This window comes from Solanum tuberosum, unplaced genomic scaffold (genome assembly GCF_000226075.1).
Source record: "Solanum tuberosum cultivar DM 1-3 516 R44 unplaced genomic scaffold, SolTub_3.0 scf00092, whole genome shotgun sequence".
NCBI classification, from domain to species: domain Eukaryota; kingdom Viridiplantae; phylum Streptophyta; class Magnoliopsida; order Solanales; family Solanaceae; genus Solanum; species Solanum tuberosum.
This window is the reverse complement of record NW_006239019.1, coordinates 814,235-837,183: the sequence shown is the minus strand read 5'-3', so window position 1 is coordinate 837,183 and position 22,949 is coordinate 814,235. Positions and strand designations below refer to the sequence as shown.

The 22,949-nt window shown below is 35.7% G+C and overlaps 3 protein-coding genes, 1 long non-coding RNA gene and 1 pseudogene across 7 annotated transcripts in view; 3 read left to right on the top strand and 2 right to left on the bottom strand.

Moving 5' to 3' along the window:
* Positions 1–765: 765 nt before the first annotated feature.
* LOC102581074 (pathogenesis-related protein P2-like) lies at positions 766–1,451 on the top strand. Its single transcript, NM_001288679.1, has 2 exons — positions 766–1,032; positions 1,287–1,451. The coding sequence occupies exons 1-2, from the start codon at positions 766–768 to the stop codon at positions 1,449–1,451; spliced, it is 432 nt and encodes a 143-aa protein (NP_001275608.1).
* Positions 1,452–1,719: 268 nt separating this feature from the next.
* On the top strand, positions 1,720–3,060 carry LOC102580733 (PRA1 family protein F2). Its single transcript, XM_015308914.1, has one exon. It carries the CDS (start codon positions 1,924–1,926, stop codon positions 2,569–2,571), a length of 648 nt encoding a protein of 215 aa, XP_015164400.1. The 5' UTR covers positions 1,720–1,923; the 3' UTR covers positions 2,572–3,060.
* Positions 3,061–3,215: 155 nt separating this feature from the next.
* The window catches only part of LOC102580178 (ankyrin-1-like), a 25,592-nt gene continuing 5,858 nt past the window's right edge, over positions 3,216–22,949 (bottom strand). Inside the window, exons 6-13 of one of the 4 annotated variants that reach the window (XM_015308911.1) lie at positions 22,774–22,863; positions 21,400–21,543; positions 17,770–17,922; positions 17,476–17,604; positions 15,391–15,492; positions 14,861–15,031; positions 6,046–6,122; positions 3,216–5,938 (exon numbers count right to left, since the gene is read on the bottom strand). In XM_015308911.1, the coding sequence (XP_015164397.1) occupies positions 5,842–5,938; positions 6,046–6,122; positions 14,861–15,031; positions 15,391–15,492; positions 17,476–17,604; positions 17,770–17,922; positions 21,400–21,543; positions 22,774–22,863 (963 nt within the window). In that variant the 3' untranslated portion in view covers positions 3,216–5,841. Of the gene's footprint in view, positions 5,939–6,045; positions 6,123–14,433; positions 14,612–14,692; positions 14,773–14,860; positions 15,032–15,390; positions 15,493–17,475; positions 17,605–17,769; positions 17,923–21,399; positions 21,544–22,773; positions 22,864–22,949 lie in introns of those variants that run through there. The other 3 variants (XM_015308912.1, XM_006347675.2, XM_006347676.2) reach the window with 3 other exon arrangements.
* LOC102589546 (ankyrin repeat and SOCS box protein 3-like) lies at positions 6,584–12,836 on the bottom strand (annotated as a pseudogene).
* The window catches only part of LOC107060712 (uncharacterized), a 27,700-nt gene continuing 19,775 nt past the window's right edge, over positions 15,025–22,949 (top strand). The window contains exons 1-2 of the long non-coding RNA XR_001473487.1: positions 15,025–15,061; positions 21,792–21,794. This is a non-coding gene — a long non-coding RNA (uncharacterized lncRNA). The remainder of the gene's footprint in view (positions 15,062–21,791; positions 21,795–22,949) is intronic.

Here is a 22,949-nt window from a genome sequence, read left to right as displayed (position 1 = left end):
TAATGTCTCAAGAAAGATTAAGTAAATAATAAAATCTTATTTAAGATCGATAATGTCTCAAGAAAGATTAAGTGGTTTGGCTATATTATCGATTGAAAAAGAATTACTAGAAGAGATTGACTACACAAAAATTATTAACAACTTTGCATCTAAAAAAAATAGAAAAATAGATTTAAAATAAAAATATTTATAATTTTTTTTAAGGCCTCTAGTTTGAGTTTGGCCTTAGGCCACCATCGGGTTTGAGCCGCCCCTGGTAGGTACTAGAATAGATAGTAGAGAAATCGATTTTTTTTATTTTCTGGTAAAGATTAACGTCATTTAATTAAATTTTTCTACTTTCTTCTATATTATGCATGAATATATTGAAAAGTAGTATTTGCGCAATTCATGGATTTAATTTCTTGAATTTCATTTTGTTTTCCACATGTCTAGTCAGTATAATTCAATTCGGACGTTTTTGAATTGGTCAAATTGATATATAGTAAAGCCTTTTATTTTTCCAAAGTTTCACTTTCACTTAAATTAATTGTACATTCATGATTAATATAGAAATGGAAAATTATTTTAGAGAATATGAGTCATGGAGAGTTCCAGTCTTTCACAACTCCTACATGAAATTAATAGCAATGACTTTTCCAACTCAAGTATACTGTATGTCCATTATTTTCCACACTAACTAACTAGCTACTGTCCCTATAAATAACACCTATTTATCCTTCACCATTTCACATAAACCTCACAAGAAATTAAAATTACAATATTATGGAGAGAGTTAACAAGTTGTGTGTAGCATTTTTTGTCATCAGCATGATGATGGCAATGGCCGCGGCGCAGAGCGCTACCAACGTTAGGGCAACCTATCATTTGTACAATCCGCAGAACATAAACTGGGATTTGAGAACTGCTAGCGCTTACTGCGCTACTTGGGATGCTGACAAGCCTCTAGCGTGGCGCCAGAGGTATGGCTGGACCGCTTTTTGTGGTCCAGCTGGACCTAGGGGCCAAGCTTCATGCGGTAGATGCTTGAGGGTACGCTTAATTTTACACTATCATACTCTATAAAAGTGTTTTTCAACAATTGATGCTTATTAGATACTTTAATTTTAATGTGTCCAATGAAGTTACCCCATGTATGGTGAAGCTAAAGGGAAAATTAATCATGTGCATGTGTATTGGGTGAGCTAGTACGGGCCAGGGTCATTACATTGTTTATATATGATTAAAATTATTTTTTATATTTTAAATCTTCTGAATGAAATTCCTAATTCTCCGCTACTATACAGGTGACAAACACAGGAACAGGAACACAAGAAACAGTGAGAATAGTAGATCAATGCAGCAATGGAGGGCTTGATTTGGATGTAAACGTGTTTAACCGATTGGACACTAATGGATTGGGCTACCAGAGGGGCAACCTTAATGTTAACTATGAATTTGTCAACTGCTAAGCTTAAAAAAGTGTCATATATCATCAATAAAATAATAAACTACGATCGAGATTGATTTCATCCTATGTACTATCTCAAGTTAATAAAAGAGACTGAGCTAGCTTTTAATACTACTAGTATATGGAAGCTCTACATGTACTTTGTATACCCTTCACGATTAATGAAATAAATCTTATTGTTATTACTATGTATTTTGGATATAAAATAAATATTTTTTTCGAAACGGACTAAACGATCGGCGTAACTAAATACTGATCCAAGTGACAAATTAATGATTGACATCACTTGGTACATGTTGGCCGTAGTCATGGTCATGGCTGTCATGCTTATAAAGCAGGAGGACAATTCATCCTCAAGCTGTCTTCCACCTCCATTGTTGAAGCTTCCAATTTCTTTTAAGGTATAAAAGGGGAGAAGAAATTCTGAATCTAACATTCATCATCTGAATCCTTCTCCTCTCCAATACTAATTCATGGCAATTTCTGCAAATCTTTCCAATTATGGTACCCTTCCAACTTCTACCCCACCAGAATCACCACAAACCACCCCTCATTCCGCCAGAAAACCACCTCGTCCACCGTTACCACGACCACCACAACCACAGCCGCCGCGTCCATCGACGGTCACTAGATCCGACACGGCTACACGTCGTTCATGGCGTGTGTTTTTTGACTACACCATTATCTCTCTTCCGTATAACTATTCTGAAGCGATTATTCGGGTGAGGAGGAACCTTAATTATTTCCGTGTCAATTACGCTATGGTAATCCTTGTTATTCTATTCCTCAGCCTTGTTTACCACCCTATCTCTATGATTGTCTTTTTGGCTATTTCTGTAGCTTGGTTGTACTATTTCCGTGAAGAAGCGATTGTAATTTCGGGAACCCAATTGGATGATCGGCTTGTTTTGGTTGGGTTAGGGTTGGTTACTGTTGTTGCCTTGGCGCTTACTCATGTGGGTCTCAATGTTTTGGTTGCTTTGATTATTGGGTTTTTCGTTTTGGGAATTCATGGGGCGTTAAGGGGAACTGAGGATTTGTTTTTGGATGAGAATGAGGCTGCGGAAGGTGGGTTGCTTTCGGTTGTCAGTGAGGAACAAATCAGGCCTAGTTATAGGTAGTGGATTTTGATTTGTTGCAGTTTCAAATTATATGGGAAATTTGAAAGAACAGATTTTGTTAATTGTTCTTGGATTACATTGGGCGAAATGCGGGTACTGGAGATCTTTTGTTGATAATTTGGCTTATTTCTGGTGCTGAGTTTGGGTGAAGTAGTGGTTGGAAAGTGTAATGTGTGAAGGAACATTTCTAATTTTAGAGCAGATTTGTTGCTTGGAGGTGTCTGTCTGCCTAAAGATCGTTAAAGGTGATTCTTTTTGCCTCAACCCTGTTTTCGAGTTTAAGTAGGATAGGGGCTATGAATTCGGATTGTTACTTTGTTTTGATTATGATACAAATGAGGGTCGATCAAAGTGCTGCCACTGTACTCAAGTAAAAATTTGGCTAGTTTTTGCTGAATCTATGTATTCATTATCATTAAGTAATCTTTAGGTCAGTTTGTACAATTTTTTATTGCCTATCCGAAAGAAAAAGAGTCACATTTCTTCATTTATTTGATTCCAAGTGTTTTGTTGTTTGGATGAATAAAATCAGCAATTCTGAATGCAAAATAGCCTGATCTCTAGTTTTACCCCTCTTCTCAAGCTGTTATCTCGGCTCCTTGTTGCTTCATGTTCCCATCGTTATCCATCTTTCCATCTGTTTGAATTTCTTAGACTTCTATCTTACTGTTCATTTATGCATAGCTAGTTCGTTATCTGATCTAGTAATGTTGTACCAGTTGGCATTGTGTTTGCAGAGTTAGGTGTGTGATTTGCTGTACAATGGCTGGATTGTTTTGCCTTTTACTCTGTTTATGATATTTTTTTGTCCCTTAGCTCTCTTTCTCTTGCCCTTCTTCGTTCCCCTTGCAGCAATGCATTATAAGTAGTGTTCGTCCGTAACTATTAACACCTATCAGAGCAATTCCAATGCTGGAATTCAGCTACGAAGGCTCATGCATGACCTTCAAAGGAGTAAGGTGGATTGCTCTTTCTCATGTCTGTGTGATCACGTAGATAAAATCTGGTTGTCACGGGAGTTAGCAACTTGAACTGGATTTTTTTTGAATATGCTACTGTTTCCTTTTAGACAGCACATACTTAACAGATCCTTGTCAAAAAAATTATAGACCTGATAGCTTATAGCTGAAATCTCCAAGGCGTATACAACACACTAGGGAAATTTCTTGTTATGGTAGCATTCTCAAGTATTGTTAACCTTCTTTGTTTGTAACTTTGTATTCAAGCTAATCACGCTCGGGGGAAGCTGACTTATTACTGTTAAGAAAGAAATCAAATCCTTTTGCTGTTTATGCTAATATGACCTTGCATATGCATGTCCTATGGTCAAGGGAAGACCAAATACATATATGTTCATGTTTTTACCTGAATTACATCTGGTTTAACTTTGGTGTGTCAAAGCAAGTACCAATGTCTAGCCGCAGAAATAATTTTTTTGGTACTCCATACTGATAATATCAGTTTGGAAGAGGGAAATTTTATAAAAATTATCATCATCTGTTACGGTTTTGATCTGTACCTTAATGTCATGTTTAATTGATGTGTAATTCCTCAGAAAGAATATTTACATCATGTATACTACGTTGGTTGACATGATAAAGTATCTGCTTAGTTCTATCAAATTGAGAAACAATACTAAGAGGAAAAACTATGATATACTCAAAGTGAGATACTGAATTGAATTGAATGTTTTCCCAGAATATACTAAGATGTAGAGCCTTTATGTCCGTGTGGCTTTATCAAATCAATACTACCAGAGGTTTCGGGAGAAAATACTGTTTGAAGCGCCACCCTCGAATGAGCCTTGCAGTGCCGATCTGGATTTAGTCGGGCTCCGGACACCGGGTGGGAAACCAAAAAAAGAAAAAAGGGTTTGATATACTCAAAATTAGGTCTCTACTCTGACATAAAGGCTCTTACTTATGATTTACTGGCAAGGTGTTATGTCACTTGTCCGATTGAAGCTTTTTTTTCTTTTTATAATCTTACGTGACCATTCCGGCAGCAACCTTCCTAATTCCGGTGACTGTTCCATTCACACTTTGCTTATTTTCGGTGATCGTATTGGTGGTACTGTACTGATTTTTTTTTAATCTCTTTTAGTACTGTTCTGGTGATACCAGACCTCGTTTCCAGGACTCTCTATCAGTATCATGACTCCAGTAGCTATTTTGGTTGCCAGTGCCTTCTGACCATTTTCCCAGCAACTTGTTCGACGAATTGCAAGTTGCAGATTTTTCCAGTATCCATGATTATCTGCTTTAACATTTCTTTTGAAGTAAGTTGTAGTTTGCAGGGATGAATCGAAAAGGAAATCATCATTGGTTCTGCCTCCTATTTTCATGAAGAATGGATCTTTTTCTCTAAGGATCATTGAAGTCTTAAGTTATATATTATCTCACGTTTGACAAGTATTAAATTTGTATTTGACATCGATAAATAGGTGAGTCTTGTATTTATCGAATTATCAAGTCATCACTCTGTACATCTAAACTTTTCGCAGTTACAGTAGCTATCGTTTTTACGTTCAAGCATGTATCATACTCTCTGCTGAGTGCAAATCTTCCAGTGATCTTTAGTTTTGCACAATCAGATGTCATACTGTACAGGTTGCCAGTATTTTGTTCGACTGCAGATAGCAGAGGAATATTCACATTGTCATAACAATCAACAATCTGCTACTTGACATTAAGGTAACCTTGTTGAAATCCTGCTCCGTTTGTGTCAAGCTTCTGGAAAGTGTTAGTGTCCAAGTGAAATATAATCCCCCTGACATTACGTTGCTGTATTCCAAGACTATTTTAACTGTCGTTATAGCTCCTGTGGCTGTATTTTTACATTTAATTTTTACCTGCATAAATGTTTTCACTTGTTGCAATAATAATCTTTTGTATTGAATAGTTGTGCTATATTATTTTGCTCATCTTTACCTTTCTGTTTAGAGTGTACATAATTTTGATTTTTGATATCAAAATGACATAATTTTATCCACGACAATACTACATTTAGTTTGGTCAGTTACATCTTAAATATTTTACAGATATTTTTTTAGAAGTTCTGTACCCCAAGTATGGTCCACCACTTGGAAAAAATAAACAGGAATGAAAATAAATTTTGAAAAATTAGGCAAAAGGGAAAAGTTGAGATTAACAAAAATAGTGAGTCTATAAATTGCAGCAGAACAAATCACTAGAGAACAAAACATCAAAATGATCCATTTTTACAACTACCAAAGAAAAGGGCAAAAGAAGTGGCTACTTGGTTCTGTCATTATGTGCTTTCTAACTCTTGTATGACACAACTTAATTCTAGTTCCATGTCATGAATTTCTTTAGCAGCCTCAGCATCCCTTTCAGCAACAGTACCCCTGCAATCATATAGAAACTACTGCATTAGAGTACGGTTCTTCGATGCTAGAGAAATATATCATCTGCAGTTGCTAAACAAACAACTTCCAAGTCTCAACAAGCATACTGTAAAGCAGTTATGAGCTCATCATTAGGGTCGATCTGGATGCCCCTATAGAAAGCATTGGCTGCCTCTTCAAACCTCTGAGAAGGAAATATTAGAATATCAGAACATATAGGTATATAAGTTGGCAAAATTTGATTCCAGGAGAGGAAGGGGGAGCATGCCTGCAATAGACGTATAGCTGCACCTTCCCGATAATAAGCCTTTGCCAAATCTTGTCCAAGTTTTTTGCAGGCCTTGGCATCAGTTAAGGCAGATTCACCTTGCCCCAGGTGGAACCAACAATCACTTCTATTGGAAAACAGAGTGCCATCAGTTGGATCAGAACTGATTGCCTGCAGAGTATCAGCAAACACAAGTGAGCTCAGTAAGTAATGCATACACATTATTAATTACTTGCAACATGAAGAGGATGACTACTTCATCTCATCATTATCTTCTTTCTTTTTCCCTTTTGCAGGTATTTTACTGGGGAAGGGTTAGTGTTGGGTATACAGGAAGAATTCAATAAGCCCAATAGGTACTAGCGTATAAGCATCTCTAGCCGCAGCAAAATCCTTCCTGTCAAATGCCTCGTCTCCCTTAGCCTTTGCATCTGCAGCTTTCTTCTTTGCTTCAGGACTCACCTATAAACGACTCAATTATGCCGATTCAAGATATTTAGCACTATTCCGTAAACAGGTTTGTCCAACAACATACAACTGAATCACAGAGTATAAAAAGATATTGATCTTCAGTGCAATTTGAAGTAGCTGAAACGGGAGTCTGGAACCACATCGCTGGTATGATTTCACGACTATAAAAGAAGTTAAAGCATTTTGAAGCCCTAGTCATTGAACCGTAAGCAAACATTGTTTATTGGACTTCTTGAAGACATTAATTTCATGCCCCCAGATGCAGTGTTTATTATGTTATTTGCTACATATACTTTGCACATGCAAAATCAATTTGTTGTCTACATGTTTCACAGATGTATTATCATATTCCAATCTGTCTTCAAGAGTGCTTAACCAGAACAAAAGATAATATATACACAAGGAAAAAATATACTCACTTTGTTACATTTTCAGAAATGGTTTATTTTTGTGCCAGAACTACCATTTACTTAGAGGTGGCAATCCAATCCAATCCATATAAATATGGGTAAAATCCAAGTAAATTGAAATGATTCAAAATTCACACATAAAATCGAAAACAGTGAACACTAATAACAGACCTCCGGTAAAAATTTCTTAGGGCGATTGTTTGCTTGCCTCCCAGCTTATGTTATTCCCTGCTATTATCACAGTTTAGACAATGAAAACGAAGCAGAAATTTGCAGGAGAGAAGGAAAGGAAATAGTCACCGACTTAGCCAGTACCAATATATAAATAGCAACTCTAAGTTCAAACAGAAGACCAAACCCAGCAGCGATCATCTTCTTACAGAAAGACAAATTAAGTACCTGTTTTCTCAATTTTTCAGATAGTCCATTCGCGAACACCCGGAGTCTCTAATGTGACGGCCAATAAAGCTTCAACTGACTCCCGACTGTCACTTCTAGCTGCAAGATGTATTGGCATGTGACCATCCTGTAGAGATGGCAAAAGTTATTTTTCGATATCAATTAACCATCCTCAGAAATTGCTAATTGACTTTTTTTCCACGACTTGGCTCAGAAATTAACAAAGATACTAAAACATTGGAGAATGTGCAAGTATTGAACTAACTCAGTCGGGTTTGCTTTTCTAATACAACAACAAATTTATGTTACATATTCTTTGAAAAATATTTGTTTCATAAATACATACTCAGAATATATTTTTTTTACAATATGGAGTAATTATTAAGTCAAAATAGAATTATTTCTCTCAACATAATTATGAACCAGTGACCCATAAGATTATTAGTTCTCACCCTAGGTCCAGGTTTAAGAACATATCTTTAACATCAATAATCCCCTGGCAAAGATGACTAAGGTACCTAGATTCTACAAGGGATCTGCATTCCCAAACCGAACTATGCATGTCAAACCTGAAAAACAATAATAGGAAAGTGATAATAAGGAATATGATTCACGTGCTTGCAGATAAACAGAACACACGAAAATAAAACTTAAAATTGTTTGGAATCATCTTTCCAACAATTGAAAGAAGAAAAATTCCTTGGAAATTTCTTCCAAAATATATTCAAACAAAGAAATTAGATTTTCTTTTCAATTACCTGATCAGTGAAATTAGGATCAGCTCCAGCTTGTAGTAAGCATTTAACACTTTCTGCATTACCTTTACGAGCAGCAACGAGCAAAGGAGTTATTTCACCGCACCACATTCCTTCACCAGCCTTAACATTGACATTAGCCCCTGCCTGGTAGCACAAAAGAAGTTAAGCCTTAAGTAGACAGATGGCACGCTTAACCAAGTAACATTGCAAAATGGAAAAATTGAAAAAGACAGTTCTCATAAGCTAAGTTGCTCGGACTATGTTGGCGAAGGTGTGACTACGTCGGCAAAGGTAGTTGAGTTCTTGCTTTGGATTGTGCCATGAAAAGTAAGATGCACAAAATTCATAATCCTATGTAGTCAAGAAGTTTTTTCAGTTTAATGTATAATATGTTGGAAAAATGATTCTAGTATTTCAAAAGAAAATATTCATATCATTGTCTAGATTAATTCTTGATATCTTGTTAATGGCTTTTAATATATTTATTGTGATTGAATACCTCATTAATCAATTTATTCTCCTCATATTAGCCTTGAATATAATTAAAGGCCTTCATCATATCTTGATTCTTTGGCCTCTTCATTCTCATTAATTCCATAGACGTTTCAGCCACCAAATGACTATTATTGTCTTTGTCCGTTTACCACCATTTAGGGTGACAAATGGTTTGACCACTGATTTAATTACATTAATCCTTCTCACTAACTGTTGGAGGAGGCTTTAGCCTCATGTGTTTTTCCCTATAAATTTAATCTTCCCTTCCATCACAAAGGATGATGAGATGAATATATATCTAAGAGAAATCTTTCATTCTACATTCTATTAAAAGAATCTTTGTTAGTTTCTGGGTCCTAATTTTATACTAGAAGAACTTGTTGAATCTTGGGACACACCTATATCAAGTGAACTATCTTGAAGGACAGTGTCTGACATGCCTCAAGCTTTGATGAATTTCATACAACAATTTGTGGTGAAGGTATTTTCCGTTAGTTTTCCAACATAATATTGGGCTTAACCAGTCATAAAGCTCCTAAAGCAAAGCCTCTCCTACACCTCAGAAGCACAAAAAGAGAAAATTGAAAGATAATCAATGAAATAAATGCAACATGGAGGATGACACTTGCAGAGAGCTCCAATGGAGTGGCCTGAGTAATTACAACGGGCTACTGCCCATGCTAGAGGAAGGAGCAGTTTTACAGAAGTTAATAGTATGACATTTGCAGTTTGTGTGTACCAAATTTGGCCTGAAAGAAACTATAGGATCTTCCAGCAACAAAAGAAAGTAACTGGGAAGCTAACTAGACAAATTATCCAGGTGGTGTGTACTATAAGGGGCATAACGAAGAGCAGACTAGCACAAAAACTCGAGCAGCTAAACTTCTATCCATAGAGGATTTTTTTTTTTTGGTATTATAGGCTAGTCAACAGTAGCAAGTTTTGTGGTCTGGTAGCTGGTAGTTAATAGGCTGTAATGGGGTTGTCCATTTCAGATTTTTTTGATACTTTTATATAACTCTTACTTGGTTGATAAAATTGTGTTTTATTACCCAAAAAAATAAAATTGAGAGTTTCAGAAAAGCTGTAATAGAATCAAGTCCACATGGCTCCCGTATGATCAGAGCAGTTTCTTGTGATTTGATCTAGCACAAATTTTGCATGGTTCCAAAACATAGCAAAGGCAGAATGATAATGCATCAAACAACAGCACCACATGTTTTCTGCAACACAACTTCTTGGGGATGCTCAATTGGATTCAGCAATTTAAAGTACATATAGATAAAGAGTAGAACGATCTAATGAATATATAAAGTTTTAAGGAGAAAATGGAATTTTATCAACCTTTACTAACAGTTCCACGCAAGGAAAAGAATCGGCTGCCACAGCTACTTACAGAGGAGATATATTATCATCTCCTACTTGATTAAACTGCACAAAGTAACTTTTTTAGACCCATATGAACAAATAGAAATAACACGTTGTAAAAGAGTATCTTCAACCCACCCCCACCCCCTTCTGCAAACCCATCCTCAACAGTAGAGAAGAATGCATCAAAATGAGAAAAAGTACAACCCAGGAAGACTTGATTTTTTCCACATATTATCAAAATGTGCCCTCTCTAACGAGTAAGAAATGCAAATCGGGTGCTGTATGCAAAAAAAGCTGGGAAAAATATCTTAAGTTGAATAACCAATCAAAAGTTAATTTATATACTATATCTAAGCTAACTTCTTTTTCGCAACACAAACACTAACAAACAACTATGTGAAACTGAAAAGCATGAAGAAAATAGTGAAGTCAATACTTATCAAAAACAGGAAAAGAAAGATGGAAGGGGGGTGAGAAAAGAAGCCTGTACAGGCTGGGAGAGAGAACTCTACACTGTTTGGCAAAGGGAAGAAAGTACATAAAACAAGAGTTTGAATACATCAGCGCAAGAAAAGTGTGTAAGAACTTGTTTGGTTGTGGAACCACTTCAGCTAAAAGGCAAAAGCTTAAGTTGCTAGATAGGAGATACTTGTATCATTATCAACACGCCTCCTCACACGTGGCCCGACTCTTTTTGTCTTTTGAGAGGAGGGGGAGGGGAGGGGTGGGGTGAATTTATTTTCGATAAGGATGATGGTGATGATTGAAAACAATGTCTCTCCCTGTTATGAAACAACGATTAACTGAGTAACCCGCTAGGAAGCTTTAAGTCATTAGATAGGGAACACTTAAACCATACAACTGCTTTCCACTTTGTCTAGAGAGAATTGTTAAACAATGACTGGTAGTTTTGATTCGAGAAAAGAGGGGTTTAACAGGTAACAAAGCACTCACATTAGCATGATGTTCCAGCAAAGCCTTAACAACGCCTTCCTGGATGTGATCTACAGCCCACATAAGTGGTGTTCCAACATCACTTTTCAAATCAATGTCTACACCCATCGACAGAAACAATTCAACCAATTCAATATGTCCTGCAGACAAAGATAATGAACAATAAAATGTCATTCTATGTAAAGAAGGATGATAAATAGAAGAATGCATGTAGCTACACACATAAGTGTATGCAGGACACCACTATAAATAACAATATAGCAATAAGGCATGATATGTTGATTGATTTCTCTCATTGTTTTACCAATAGAGAATTAAAAGCTGACACTAAGATCTCAACTACTGATATCCATTAGAACATGATTAGATTCTCAATTCAGATTATGTGGCAACAAAGGAAAATAAACCTGCAAATATATTTTCACTTGTGGTGTTTCTTTCATGTGCTTATGTTCATGATACCCCATTCACATTCATACTACTTAGAAGAGTAAGGCACTCAGAATGAAGTAGCTATGGAAGTACTCTAATGAAAAACAAAATTTATGGGGCACTGCCCTTCAAAACATTTAGCTTTCCTTTCTTTCCATATGGCCCACCACAAATGCATGTCGGGATGGTCTTCCACCATTCTTTTATCATCGAGTTAAGATGGATCTTCTTCGTATTCATGATACGCTTTTATCAGTAGAGACAAACAAAAAAATGAGACACAGAAGTTTTGACTACATTCTAACTTGAATGAAAATCAGTCAGCTTCCTTACTACATTTTCATTGACATTAAATCCTGCATAAATTACAATATCAGAATACATATTTGCGTTACAGTTCTTTGAAGCTCTAGTAATCTAGGGTCATTTCAAGTCATTGATTGAGAAAAGAAAGATGTAGCATTGTCAGAAAGAAAGGAAAGAAAAGGTGAATGAAGCGAGAAAGACCAAATGTTCAGGGAATCTAAGTCTCTACAAATTTAGTTTACAAGTTAGCATAACATTTCCAGGAAAACAGAAGCCAAAGTTAGGTTTTCAACAGCTGAAAATAGAAAAGTGACCTGAAAACTATGCAGCAAATAGAAAACAGACCCCATCCCACCCTATCCATCTCTGCTTCTTTCTGCTAATTATAACCTTATTTGGTTACCTTTTCTGCGTTTATTTGCTTAAGATAAGAACTTTGACCAATTCATCATGGTTTTAGTTCTTACTCTCCAAAACTTGCTCAAATCACAAATTCCGCAGATTCTAGTGGATTTCATGTTGTTTACCGTCGCAAAACCATTTTGAAGTCCACTTTTGGAGAACTGTAGAAGAGAAACCATTAAGAACCTTCTTTATAGCACATTGCATGAATATAATATCCAAGTCTTGAGGCATTGCCTTTCGAGAGTTAATGTTGGTCTCTTCCTCCCTTGATTTGCTTAGGTTTTACAACAGCCCTCAGATAGTCTGCTGGACCTTTTGATCAGTTCTTCCATTTTCTCCTCACAATGAATGGCAAAAAGCCAGAGAGCTTAGCCCCAATATATATATGTTTTTTCCTAAACTGTACAAGAGCTACAAGGTTACAGCAATTAAATGCATATGAACCCAGGACTCTTTCCCTGACACAATTAGAAGCTTCAATCACTTCTACTAACGAAGAGGAAAAACCTACCATTTCTTGCAGCATTATGCAAAGCTGCCCCTGAGGTGCTGAGTATTGCAGGATCTGCACCCTTATATATGAGGTATTGGACAGTAGCAGTGTGTCCGTGCCTAGCAGCAGTCTCACCTATGAAGAAATAATATATATTAAGAGCAATATCACTTTCAGCACATATCAATCAATCAAGAAGAGCTTCAATCTCAAACAAGTTGGAATCAGTAATATGAATCCTCCATATATTCCGCTGTATTTGAGTCTACCATTCCCATATATTGTTGTTAGGTATCTTCGTATCTTACAAAATATATTGAAAAACTAAACATAAATAAAAAACAGTTTCCAATACAAAATATACTTCCAACTCACCAATTATTAGAAAACAATATAGTACTAGGCATCTTACCCTCAATACTTTAATGCGGCAAAGATATAAAGAACCCCTCAAGTTTCAATCTCAACAGCCAATTTCTTACTAAACAAGAACTCAATGATGAATGAAAGACAAATTTATTACTCTGTAGAGAATACGTTCTTTATCTCTTTCATTGACATCAATCTTCAAATCTTCCACCAAGTACTTGCACAAGTCAAATTTTCCTTCCCCAGCGGCAAAGAACAATGACCCTCTTTTCTTAGCATCCTTTACATCTGCCACCGTAGCGGCCAACCCTTTCCCATCATGATCTAGTTCCTTTGCCAATTCTGTTTCACAATCATCAACTAAAGACCCCAAAATAATAAAACAGGAAAATAGTGTTTTCAATTGAAAAACCTACTCTTGAAAAGCTCAACATCCCCTGAACAAGCAGACTCCAGAAACGTCATAACCTGTTTTTGAGCTGCTCAAAACAATTTCAAGATTCAATAACATTACAGTATTTGAAGAAAGGAAAAAGTAGTGGAAGAATGAATCAAAACCTTCAGTAAGAGGAGCAGGTTTTGGTATTCCATTTCCATAACTGAAGAAAGAAAGAAGATTTTTTTGGGGTTTCTGCAGAAACTTGTGCTCTTTATACACTAACTAACTGAAACAGAAGGGAAAAAACGGAGCAACGGTTTTGCAGTTTGTTTGTTGACAAAAACTTGCCGAGCTTCGGAAAAAGCGTTAAAATTCAAATTTTAAGGGAACGTAGGAGAGAGTATAATTTTACACAATATAAATGTTGAGAATAATATGTGTACAAATAAATACATATCTCAATTTACAAAAATATCAAACGACCTCCACATTATCTTTAGATAAAATCATGTCCTCTGTAATCTGAAGATGAAATATATCTTGTCTAAAGTACCTCTACTTGATACTTATTCAGCCTATCTTTGTCTCTCCTTATCCCCACTATATCAAACCTCTCAACACCTCCTCACTGAGACATTTGCACAACTCAGATTCACATGTAATCTAAAAATGCGGGGCGAATTAATTTATTATTATTTTTTTTGGAAATTTTTTTTTGCAAGTTGCGGGGCGGGTGCGAATACTTTTCTAAAAGGTCCAACCTTTTTTTATTCAAAAACGTGTAAAGTTACTTTTGAGTTCTCATTGTTGTTAATAGAACTACTTATATGAGAAATTGGTTTTGTTCTTATTTATTTATTCGCTCATCCTTTCATTATATATCTATATATGATTTCTCCTTTTTTAACTTTCATAAATAAAATTAAGAAAATGCATAACCCCAAGCATGCAAAAAAAAAAACAGAATGAAATAAATTTTGAAAAATAACGCAGAAGGGAAAAGTTGAGATTAACAAAAACAGTGAGTATAGATTGCTGAAGATGCAACAGAACAAATCACTAGAGGGCAAAACATCAAAATGTTCTTCCTACAGAATTGAATGTGCTTTCTAACTTATTCTTGTTCTGTGCCATGAAATTCTCTACCAGCCTCAATAGCTTCCCTGCAATCATATTAGTACCTCACAACAATGAGAAAAACTTGGATACAGAAACAGAAGAGTTTCAAGTCTCAACATGCATACCTGAAAGCAGTTACGAGCTCCTTATTTTCAGGGTCGATCTGTATGCCCTCATAAAAAGCATTGGCTGCGTCTTTAAACCTCTGAAAATGAAATATTAGAATATCAGAAAATATAGGTATACATATATACAAGTTTGCAAAATTTGACTCCAGGGAGAGAAGGGCATGCCTGCAATAGACGTAGAGCTGCACCATGCCGATAATAACCTTTTGCCCAATCTGGTCTAAGTTCTCTGCAAGCCTTAGCATCAACCAAGGCAGATTCACCTTGCCCCAGGCGGAGCCAACAAAGACTTCTATTCGAAAACAGAGTGCCATCAGTTGGATCAAAATTGATTGCCTGCAGAGTATCAGCAAACACAAGTGAGCTGTGACCATCTCATCTAAAAGCTTAAGTTATAAGAGAGAGCACACTTTATTCTCAACACGCCCCCTCACGTGCGGGCCTGATTTTTTTTCATGGGCAATCATGTGGAAATTCTTTTTTGATTTGGGTGGTGGTGAGATTCGATCTCAGGACCTTTGTATGTTCTGATACCATGTTGAAGTGTATGACCATCTTATATAAAAGCTTAAGCTATTAGCTAGAGCACACTTTTAATATTTAGTTATATTCTCAACAAAGACATATACTTGCACCAAGAAGAGGATAATTACTGGGGAAACATTCAGGAGAAATCCAATAAGCTTAATAGGTACCTGTGCATAAGCATTTATAGCCCTAGGAAAATCATTCCTCTTAAATGCCTGGTCTCCCTTCGCCTTTGCGTCTGCAGCTTTCTTCTTTGCTTCAGGAGTCACCTACAAATCAATCAATTATGCCAATGCAAGATGTTTAGCACTAACCGGTAAACTGTTTTCTACAACACAAGGTTCTGAGGTACTTCAAATGAAAGAGATGCATACAAGTAATAACAAAGAGTATAAAAAGATATTGATACTGTGTGCAATTTGAAGGCAGCTGAAACAGGAGTCTAGAACCACATCGCTGGTATAATTTCACGACTATAAGAGAAACTTTATGCATTTTGATGCCCTAGGATCACTGGGTCAGTACTGTAATCAAACGTGGAACTGTTCCGACAACATTGGTCATTGGACTTCTTGAAGACATTAATTTCATGCCCCAAGATGCAGTGTTTATTATGTTATTTACTACATATACTTGCACATGCAAATTCAATTTTGTTGTTTACATGTTTCACATATGTATTATCATATTCACAAGGAGAGATTTCCAATCTGTCGACAAGAGTGCTTAACCAGAAAAAATGCAAGAACAAAAGATAATATATACACAAGTAAAATATATACTCACTTTGTTCCATTTTCAGAAATGGTTTACTTTAGTGCCATAGCTACCCTTAACTTAGAGGTGGCAAATTGGATATGGATTTGAGCAAAAATGGATTGGATTGCAATCCATCCATTAAATATGGGTAAAATATGGCTTGAATAAAAGGGTTTTAACCCACTTTAATATCCTAAAGCCAATGTATAAATTTCATCGGCACAATGTAAAAAAACAAAAATTCACACCTTAAAGAATCTTGCAGATTTTTTCAACCTCAAAGAGCAAGAAATAATATAAAAGAGGTTAAAAAAGAAAAGAAAAGAAATCCAAGATCCCCACCCCACCCCCTTCCACACCCCACACACACCAAAACCCAATAAGGAATTAAAAAAAGAGAAAAGAAAGCATATAAATGAAAAACACTATGCTCTGTCTTGCAAGTTTTAACAATGGAGATAATCTTTCAGCAAACCAGACTCCACTGCCATTCTTCACAAATCTATACATATTAAGTTTTGAACTTATATGTTAAAAGAAAAAAACAGAATCTAGAACTCATCCAATTAAAATTTTGAATCCGTCTGTGCTATTCTAAACTTCTTTCTTTCTTATGGAGACTACAAAGATCCAAAACTATTCCATATATGTTGGTTTCCACCAAGCTTTAAATTTAGCTAATTGTTAGCTATCAAATTAGAGAATGAAATCAGGCTGTTGTTGTTATTGGATACCTGCAGTTCAATCAAATTCCTTTTCATTTCGGGAAAAAAAAAAGCCTATCAAGCTCATATTAAAGCCAAACTATTTAGTATTCCTACATATAAAGGAGTGATTTTGCATATTAACCAAACAAATGTTAGTAAATACATGCACGATAACCAACAACAACAACACAGCCTCCCCTTCCGTATCATAATTTACTTATCATTTTACTTAAGTATTTAAGATTTTAAAAAAGGGAAGGAAAAAAAAAAGATTTTTCTGCTTCTTCATCTCATTATTTGTAATGAGGCTTCTAGTATTATATTTTTTGCCTTTATTCACTCAAGCAGCAGCAACTGTGCCTCTGGAGAAATGGTAACTTTTGGGAGAGGTACTGGTCTTTGGCCTGGTCCTTTTCTCTGCAGGCCGAGGGACCTGTTATTGTGTTATTGGATCTATATGGATACCCATTTTGTCCATATTTTTATGGATTTTTAAAGTAGGCTAAAACCCATATTTACCCAATTAAAGTATAAATCTGGGTTAAATGAATTGATCTCATTAATATGGGCTGAAATTGCCAGCACTATCCTTACTATAGAAGCTTATTCATTTCTGTTAGATGATTACTATCACAAGGATAAAACTAGCAAAACCTGTGATGATATTCCACTTTCTTGACATTATACAAAAAGGCAAATTTAAAATAATACAACAGAAGGAGACAGTTAATACTTTTCACGTACAAATTGATAACAAATTGAAAACAGTGATCACCAATAACAGACCTCAGGCAAATCTTTCTTTGGAATAATACGTTCTTGCTTCAAGCCCTTGAATTCATCCTCCAGCCTCGTAAGTAGACATCTTAGATTAGCGCCATAGTTTGCTTCCTCCCCAGCTTCTGTACTTTCCTGCTATTATCACAGTTTAGACAATGAAAAGGATGCAGAAGTTTGCAGGAGAGAAGGAAAGGAAATAGTCGCTGACCTAGCCAGTACCAATATTTAAAACCAACTCTGAGTTCAGGCAGCAGACCAAAACCAGCAGCGATTTATCTTACAGAAAGACAAATTAAGTACCTGTTTTCTCCTATAATCAGATTGCATAAACTCAATGACTCCATCCACACTCCATTCAGGAACACTCTGAATCTGTGGTGTGACGGCCAATAAAGCTTCAACAGCTGCCCGATTGCCTCTTGTAGCTGCAACATGTATTGGCTTATTACCATCCTGTAGAGATAGCAAAAGTTAAATTTCGGTATGAATTACCAGTCCTCAGAAATTGCTAATTGATTTTTTATTTCCAGCGACCTTGCTCAGAAATTAACAAAGTTCATGATTGAAGTTCTGAATACCAGGGAACCCATACAAATGTATGTTAAGTACAGACACTGGGTCGCTTATTTAGATCAGAATGAATCAGATATTACTATATTAAAGATACAGTAGACCAGGACAAAAAGAAGACTCCCAGGTCCCATAAAGTCATATCTGTAGAGGTATCACACATAATACACCAGCTCTTACATCTATAGATGTTGGTTCTCACTGGAATGCAGAAGGCATGAGACAATTGAGCATAAGACTTCAGCAAACAGTAATCTATAAGAAAGCTTGACAGACATATTACAGAATGCAGCAAAGCAAAGCACTATCTGCACTTTCTTCAGCTAAATTATCTGAACCCCAGATCGGACCAGCTGGATCTGTCACAACCCCAAAGAAACAGGTCTCAGTTTACCTCTAAACCTGTCTGAAATGTTATTTCAACCACGAGAGAGAAAAGTATCACTTTAATTCAGCCCAAATATCTTAGTAAACCCTTTGGCAAAAATGAATCTGAAAGAGAAGAACACTACTGGAAAACTCAGATCTCCCGGGAGAGGAAGTATCACTATTTTTCTTGTTATTCATCTTTCCTTTTCAAATATTTCAGTCACGAAACTGAAATACATTACAAGATTACCATTGAGGAGAAAATTCTGTTGTTGTCTGTCAAAGTAATTTATAAAATGAATCTGAAACAAAGAGAACACTGTTGGAAAACTCAGATCTGCCGAAAACAGTGCAACGATTGCCGGAAAGTGCTCGAAATCTGGTATAAAATATACAAATCGTTTTGAAATCAAGAAAGGAGTAGACCCTTGAACAAGAAAGCCGCCAAAAAACTGGCCAGATCAGGCTTGCACGCCGGTTATGGTTTGGTTGCAGGGAGACATTGTACCTCTTAGTGTTGGTTTCCGCACAACACAAATGAAAAGTGAAACTACCATCTGCAGAGTCACCGAAAGGACACAGAATTATGCAAATTAGATCTGATGAGTCACCATAAAGAGTCAAAGACGCACGGTGCTACACAACTCAGTTATGAGAAAGTAGTTTAGAAAGATGCACGACACTACGCGAATCAGATATGAGATATCAGTTAGCGGAAAGATTCACGATGCTATGCAATTTAGATATGAGAAAGTAGTCACTGAAAAGATGCACGGTGCTACGCAAATCGGATATGAGAAAGTAGTCATCGAAGAGATGCACGGTGCTACACAAATCAAATCTAAGCAGCCACTGAGAAGAAGCACGGTGACTACTTTCTTTGTCCCGAATGCTTCTCAAGTTAGTCCTTCTCAGCATGATTTTTCTTCATGCATATAGTATTGCCCCAACTTTTGCTAAAATAATCATTGGCTAGACGGGCAACATGTATGGGTTATAGCTATCCACCAGCAGCGGAAGCTTTTTTATTCTCTAACAATATCGTAGAAGCTCTGATACCATGTGGAAATATAGGAGAAAAATATTATTGAATTGCATCTCTATATCATTACACTGAGATCCTATTAATAGATACTATATTACAATTTTATCAAAGTCGGATTCTATATACTATTCATGTTCCTATTCATATTCTAACGTTTACAATTTCTTATAGAAGGTAGTTAAGAAACCACAATTTGTAAAATACGTAGACCCTAATCTTGGTTTTATTTGTTTTCTGATTGACACTCCCCTTTTCAACCAAATATTTCTTCTTTGTGCCAGATCTCTCATGCATACCTTCAAAATGAGCTCCAATCTCCTGTTATACTACACGATGAAGGATCATAAGTTGTGGGTGAGACATCTTCTCATTACTCAAATTTGTATTAGCATCTGTTAGTTGATTTACATACCTAAATTTGATCCATATTCTATGAAAAGACACTACATTGGAGAATGTGCTAGTATTGAAGTCAAATATTTTTCTCAACATAATTATGTTGGGATTAGTTATGATGGGATAAGTTATAATGGGTATAGTTATGCTAAGATTATTTTTTATTGGTTGTTTGGTTTGTCATATTCAAATTATATACATGGCATAATTTCTAAGAATAACCTATTTGTTACAAAAATACCCTCCATTTTATTTAGTTTTTTATACTTTCTTTGCAAGCTTTAATTATTCACTCTTAAACAAAAAAAAATCATCTTATTTATCTTAAATGTTTTCTGTGTGCGCATTCTCATAATTATGCCATGTGTTTTTAAACATAAAACATCCATCTTATTTAGCTTAAAAATAAAACTTTTATCTTAAGTTTGTTAAAGTAAAAAAGATTTAATTGTTGATGTCACTTCATTTAAGCACATATCACTCATACATAGTAAAATAACCATTATCTTCATTTTAATTGATATATAAAATACAAATTTTCAAGTGATTAAAAGATTATTTAATTAAAAATATGTAATTCAATAGTGGAGTGAACTTTTTAAGAGAAATCAAAATGTAAATAAACATAAGAATTAGTCAAATAAATTAACTTCTAATATATTCATAAAATACAAATTATATTTATATAGTGTAATTTTTTAATGAAAAAATATATAATCATAAAAATAACAAGTAGTGAAGGTTGTGAATGTTATTATTAATGGTATTAAAAATTATTTGAATATACGTGTATGTAAAAGTGATGTATAAATGAGGGTGTATATGGGGGGAGTTTTTGTTATTTCACATTTTTACCCCGGATAAGTTATCCCGGGATAGTATTCCACCCACAATTAGGGAATTAATCCTGGGATAAGTTATCCCACACTTCTTCTTTTTTTTTTATGACAAGTTTAACCCACAGCCGCTACCCTTTGGTGCGCACAGGGTAAAACTCCCGCTCCTATGCAATAGCTCGCAAACCACATAGGAGAGGTAACCCGCACTAGGCAAGCCTGGTGCGATGAGCTCGACCCAAAAGGCAAACCCCTTGCTTTCGCTGGCAAGGGGTTTCGAACTTGAGACCTCCAACATGGAAGTCCCAAGCTCAAACCACTGGGCCACCCCGAAGGGTCAAGTTATCCCACACTTCATAACCAAACAAAGAATTAAGGGGTACTAAAAACTTATCCCGGGATTGTTTTTCCTTGTCCATCACACCAAACGACCCCTTTGATTATTAGTTCTCACTCTAGGTTCAGGTTTAAGAACATATTCCCAAACCGAACTATGCATGTCAAATCTGAAAAGTGGGAAGTAGACTAGAAAGTGACAGTAAGGAATACGATTCACATGTGCTTGCAGATAAACAAAACACACGAAAATAAAACTTAAAATTGCTTGGAATCATCTTCCAACAATAAAAAGAAAAAGGATACCTTGGAAATTTCTTCCAAAATATATTGAAACAACAAAGAATTTATATTTTGTTAGATTTTCTTCTCAATTACCTCATCAGCAGCATTAGGATCAGCTCCAGCTTGTAGTAAGCAGTTAACAATTTCTGCATTACCATTATGAGCAGCAATGAGCAAAGGAGTTGTTTCACCATACCTTGTTGCTTCACCAGTCTTAACATTGACATTAGCCCCTGCCTGGTAACACAAAAGAAGTTGAGCCTTAAGTAGACGGATGCCACGCTTAACCAAGCAACATTGCAAAATACAAAGCAAAATGGAAAAATTGAAAAAGACAATTCTTATAAGTGAAATAGGTGTTTGTATTCCCGCAAACAACAACACTTCGAATTTGGTGTGGCATATGTAAAAATTGCTTCAGTAGATATAATTTTATTTTTCTACCAATAAACCATCTTTGAATATGTAAGCAATGTTTTCTCCAGCAGGTAAAGGATGCCTTACTTAATAGACCATCTTGGATTTAAGTTTTCATTTCGACAAACCATGCTCAAAGAAGGATACATAAGAACCAAATGTGCTACTGTGCAAGGTGTACTCTGTATTTACAATAGAGTTTAAAAGTAGAACATATAACTTCAGATGGAATGAATTATAGAATGAAAAAGGAAGATCAAAGAAGAGCTGATAAACATACATTCATGGGAACAACACGATCACATATTAACAAGCCATTTAACAAGGGAATGACAACTACAACAAGCAGCAGCACAAGGGAAATGAACTTCTGGATATGTTTCCTAGTGTGCCAAACAATAGGTAACCAACAGGCGAGACTCCACAGACTCCTCTCTTTGCAAGTATAACCCTACATACTTTGAATTCCATTCACTTCTCATTTCATGGAACATTTCTTTTGGGCTAATATCACATCACTTTTAATCACTTCTTAAAGTTTGATTTTAGTCCCGATGATATTTGAGTAAGCACATTTTTTAAGCAAAAATAAATAAGCACATTAAACATTCATTTAGCTGAATTGTGCTAGTCAATAGTAGCAAGTTTTGTAGTCTGATAGCTGGTAGTTAATATGTTGTAATGGGGTTGTCCATTTCAGCTTTTTTTGATACTTGTACATAACTCACTCTTGGTTAATAAAATTTTGTTTTATTACCAAAAACAAATAAAATTGAGAGTTTCAGGAAAGGTGTATTAGAATCAAGTTTCACATGGCTCCCGTATGATCAAAGCAGTTTCTTGTGATTTGATCTAGCACAAATTTTGCATGGTTCCAACACATAGCAAAGTGCAGAATGATAATGCATCAAACAACAGCACCACATGGTTTCTGCAACACAACTTCTTGGAGATACTCAATTGGATTCAGCAATTTAAAGAACATATAGATAGACTAGAACGATCTAACAAATATATACAGTTTTAAGGAGAAAATAGAATTTTATTGACCTTTACTAACAGCTCCACGCAAGGCAATGAATTGGCTGCCACAGCTGATCCCAGAGGACACATATTATCATCTCCTGTTTGAGCATCAAACTGCACAAAGTAACTTTCTTTAGACCATACGAACAAATAGAAATAACACTTTCTAAAAGAGTATCTTCACCCCCACCCCCCCCCCC